Below are 3,847 nucleotides of genomic sequence, written 5' to 3' on the forward strand. Positions count from 1 at the left end.
AACCCTCTTCCCACCCCAGGAAAACCCTTGCTGGACAAGATACTCACTAGATTAAGTGAAGGGCGAAGGCCACCAAAGCCAGGCCTGGGACCACAGAAGGTGACACGGCTTCATCGCTGCTTTGTTCCTCTGAGTCATAGATCCTGGTGGTGGGGGGCGCCTTGAACGTGGAGGTGGTGCTGGTGGTGGTCTCTGCAGGAAGGAAAAAAGGAGACCCTTCCAGGAAATGAAGGTCAAGTTCGGGGTTTTTTTGCCCCCCAATCCCAATTCAACATCTGCACCTCCACGTAGAACAACCAAGGATGAATTTTGTAGCCTTGGAAGGAAACTATTGTCATCATTGTGGCTTGTACTGGAGGTCTGGGCATTGAAGAGGGGCTGACTTTGCTGTGCCCACCCTGTCTCTCTGACTGCAGCCTTTCAGTCAACACCCCAGACCCAAACAGGGCCTAAAATGCTTCCACCACCAAGAGGCTCTTCTTCCAGAAGACTCAAGGCCAGCAAGACAATTGGGGGCCTCCTGGTTCTGCCCCCTTTCGTCTCTGTGGGCATCTGGCCCACGAATAGGATGGCCCTGGGATTTGAGCTCCCCGTGTCAGGGTCTGCAACTGGTAGTCTAATTTTTTGAATGATATTTCTTCAGTTGGTATCTTTGGCACTGCACTGTGTTAGGACTTGAGGCTTGCAAGGAACTGGGTACGTCTAGTTCATGGGTAGGCAACCTTGGCTCTTTTATGACTCGTGGACTTCAACTCCCAGAATTCCTGAGCCAGCATGGCTCAGCTTGGAAACCTCTCCCTTTCCCCTCAGCATGGCTGGCTCAGGAATTCTGGGAGTTGAAGTCCATGAGTCATAAAAGAGCCAAGGTGTCCTGGCCTAGGCCGCTTTATGACTGGTGGACTTCAACTCCCAGAATTCCTGAGCCAGCATGGCTCAGCTTGGAAACTTCTTCCTTTCCCCTCAGCGTGGCTGGCTCAGGAATTCTGGGAGTTGAAGTCCACGAGTCATAAAAGAGCCAAGGTTGCCTACCCCTGGTCTAGTCTAATGAAGAGAAGACTTGTGGGGGGGGGCTGCCACAAAGAAGAGGGAGTCAACTTATTCTCCAAAACACTTGAAGGCAGGAAAAAGAAGCAATAGGTAGAAACTAACCAAGGAGAGATCCAACCTAGAACTAAGGAGAAATTTCCTAACAGTGAGAACAATTAATCAGTGGAACTGCTGGCCTCCAGAAGTTATGGCTGCTCCATCACTGGAGGTTTTCAAGAAGAGACTGGACAGCTACCGTATTTCGCTGAAAATAAGACCGGGTCTTATATTAATTTTTGCTCCAAAAGACACATTGGGGCTTATTTTCTGGTTAGGTCTTACTTTCAGGGAAATATGATACTAAATGCGTCCGTCTGGCTGATGATCTTAACTGAGGCTTTTTTGGGGGGGGGATGGGCTTATATTACGAGCATCCTGAAAAATCATGCTAGGGCTTATTTTTCGATTAGGTCGTAATTTTCGGGGAAATAGGGTATTTGTTTGAAATGGTATAGGGTCCCCTGCTTGAGCAGGGGGCTGGACTAGAAGACCTCCAAGGTCCCTTCCAACTCTGTTACTCTGAGTGCATCCTTTTGTCTGCACAAGTCCCTCCCATTATTTTCTAGAGGGAATTCTTCTATTGTACACTGCTAAATAAACAAATGCATAGACTTATTTGGGGGGTTCTGCATTTGATTCTGTATGAACAGCAACCGAGTTGACAAAAGTGTATTGGGTGAACACAGCCCAACCAAGAACAATCTTAACAAAGTTCCTACAAGGGTTAAAAAATCTTCTGTGCATTTATTAATGTTCTGAAGAAAGGACAGGGGAGAGAGGCACTAATTAGCAACTATTTCCCCCCTCCCCAATTCATCACCATCTCCCTTGTCGGAGAAGCAAACGGCAATAAAACACCCCTCCTGACTGCTAACGGCTGGTTTGCATCTGTTTCAAAACAACCTTCCTTACTTAGTGCCCTAAAGTCGTGTGTTCCTCTTCTGCCTGAATGGATTTCCTGCACTTAAAAAGGCTGATGAAACCTCACTTGAATTCACAAGGATTTAGGGTTAGAAACTCAATAGGAAAAGGTTGTGCTTGCCTGTGGTCAAATGGCCACCAGGGGGCAGAAAAGCCCTGCCTGAAAAACCTCTTAAGGCCATCACTGGCGCCCTCTTGTGGCCTTTAGGGCAATTGGTGTTTTTCACTTTTCAGTTTGAGCAAAAAAATATCATCCAGACCAGGGCTAGGCAACCTTGGCTCTTTTATGACTCGTGGACTTCAACTCCCAGAATTCCTGAGCCAGCCATGCTCAGGGGAAAGGGAGAGGTTTCCAAGCTGAGCCAGGCTGGCTCAGGAATTCTGGGAGTTGAAGTCCACGAGTCATAAAAGAGCCAAGGTTGCCTACCCGTGGCCTAGGAGGCTCACCGCTTAGAACAGGAGGACTTAGGACAGGGATAGACAACCTTGGCTATTTTATGACTCGTGGACTTCAACTCCCAGAATTCCTGAGCCAGCCATGCTGAGGGAAAAGGGAGAGTTTCCAAGCTGAGCCATGCTGGCTCAGGAATTCTGGGAGTTGAAGTCCACGAGTCATAAAAGAGCCAAGGTTGCCTAGCCCTGACCCAGACCAAGTTTGACCTCCAGTTCGGAGCAGAGGCAGTGCTTATTTATGGGCATGGCTGTTCTCCTCTGCTGACCTCATTTGACATGGAGAAGTTGCCCAGAACTCTGCTACATTTTGCTGGCATCCCTCCAGTCAGGGGGTTCTTGAGTTAGAACATAGAATAACATGGAAGGGACCTTGGAGGTCTTCTAGTCCAACCCCCTGTCCATGGTAAGAGATCTGATACCATTCTGGACTTTCTTTGGGCTTGATTGACACACATGATCATAGAAAGAATAAGAAAATAACAGAACAAAATAACAGAGTTGGAAGGGACCTTGAAGGTCTTCTAGTCCAACCCTGTTTTCATGGCCGGAGATCCTATACCATTTTGGACAAATGGCTGTCCAGTGTCTTCTTCAAATCCTCCAGCAATGGAGCAGTCACAACTTCTGTTCCACTAATTAACTGTTCTCACTGTCAGGAAATTTGGTTGGATTCTTCTTGATGCTTCCCAGAAATACTGAATCAAAGAGGTGGAAGTCACAGGAAGGCAGCAAAGAAAGCAGGAAGGAGAGGGTCCCTTCACACATCTCTGGGCAGTGTTTTGGGTCCTGGAATTTGACCTGAGAACAGTGATGGGTAAATACCGACACCGTCCTGTGGCTAATGTTCTTTTAGCTCTCTCGTGAGAGACGGTCATCTTGTCCAGAATGTAACAACACTGAAACTAGAGGTTTATGCCGAAGCTCTCCATGTTCTTCTGCTCTTCCTCTTCAATCCCAACCAGTGGAATGAGTCCATATAGAGAAACAACTAAAACTACTAACAGAAGAGAGTATTTGTAGCTCAGGTTGAACTGTGGGGTCCTTGGTGTTGTCTGAGCTGGGTTGTTTTCTTACAGATGTTTCATTACCCAACTAGGAAACATCACCAGTGCTAGGAGGGAGTGGGGTTTATGGAAAGGAGGAGGAGGAGGAGGAAGAGGAGGAGGAGAAGGAAGAAGGGAGGGAGGGAGGGAGGGAGGGAGGGAGGGAAGGAAGAAAGGAAGGAAGGAAGGAGGGGAGGAAGAGATCCTTAGTGCTCTGAGCTGGGGGTTTTTCTTGCAAACATTTCATTACCCAACTTGGAAACATCATCAGTGCTAGAAGGGAGCAGGGATGGTGGAAAGGAGGAAGAGGAGGAGGAGGAGGAGGAAGGAGGGAGGGAAGGAAG

At 48.0% G+C, this 3,847-nt stretch overlaps 1 protein-coding gene across 1 annotated transcript in view; it reads right to left on the reverse strand.

Moving 5' to 3' along the window:
* Positions 1-46: 46 nt before the first annotated feature.
* Positions 47-3,847, reverse strand: part of CNTFR (ciliary neurotrophic factor receptor) — a gene marked incomplete at its 5' end in the record, with an annotated part of 105,607 nt that continues 101,806 nt past the window's right edge. Inside the window, one exon of the mRNA XM_015827259.1 lies at positions 47-192. Within this exon, the coding sequence (XP_015682745.1) occupies positions 47-192 (146 nt within the window). The remainder of the gene's footprint in view (positions 193-3,847) is intronic.

Source organism: Protobothrops mucrosquamatus, unplaced genomic scaffold (assembly GCF_001527695.2).
Source record: "Protobothrops mucrosquamatus isolate PMUCROS unplaced genomic scaffold, P.Mucros_1.0 scaffold3581, whole genome shotgun sequence".
In the NCBI taxonomy this organism is placed as follows: domain Eukaryota; kingdom Metazoa; phylum Chordata; class Lepidosauria; order Squamata; family Viperidae; genus Protobothrops; species Protobothrops mucrosquamatus.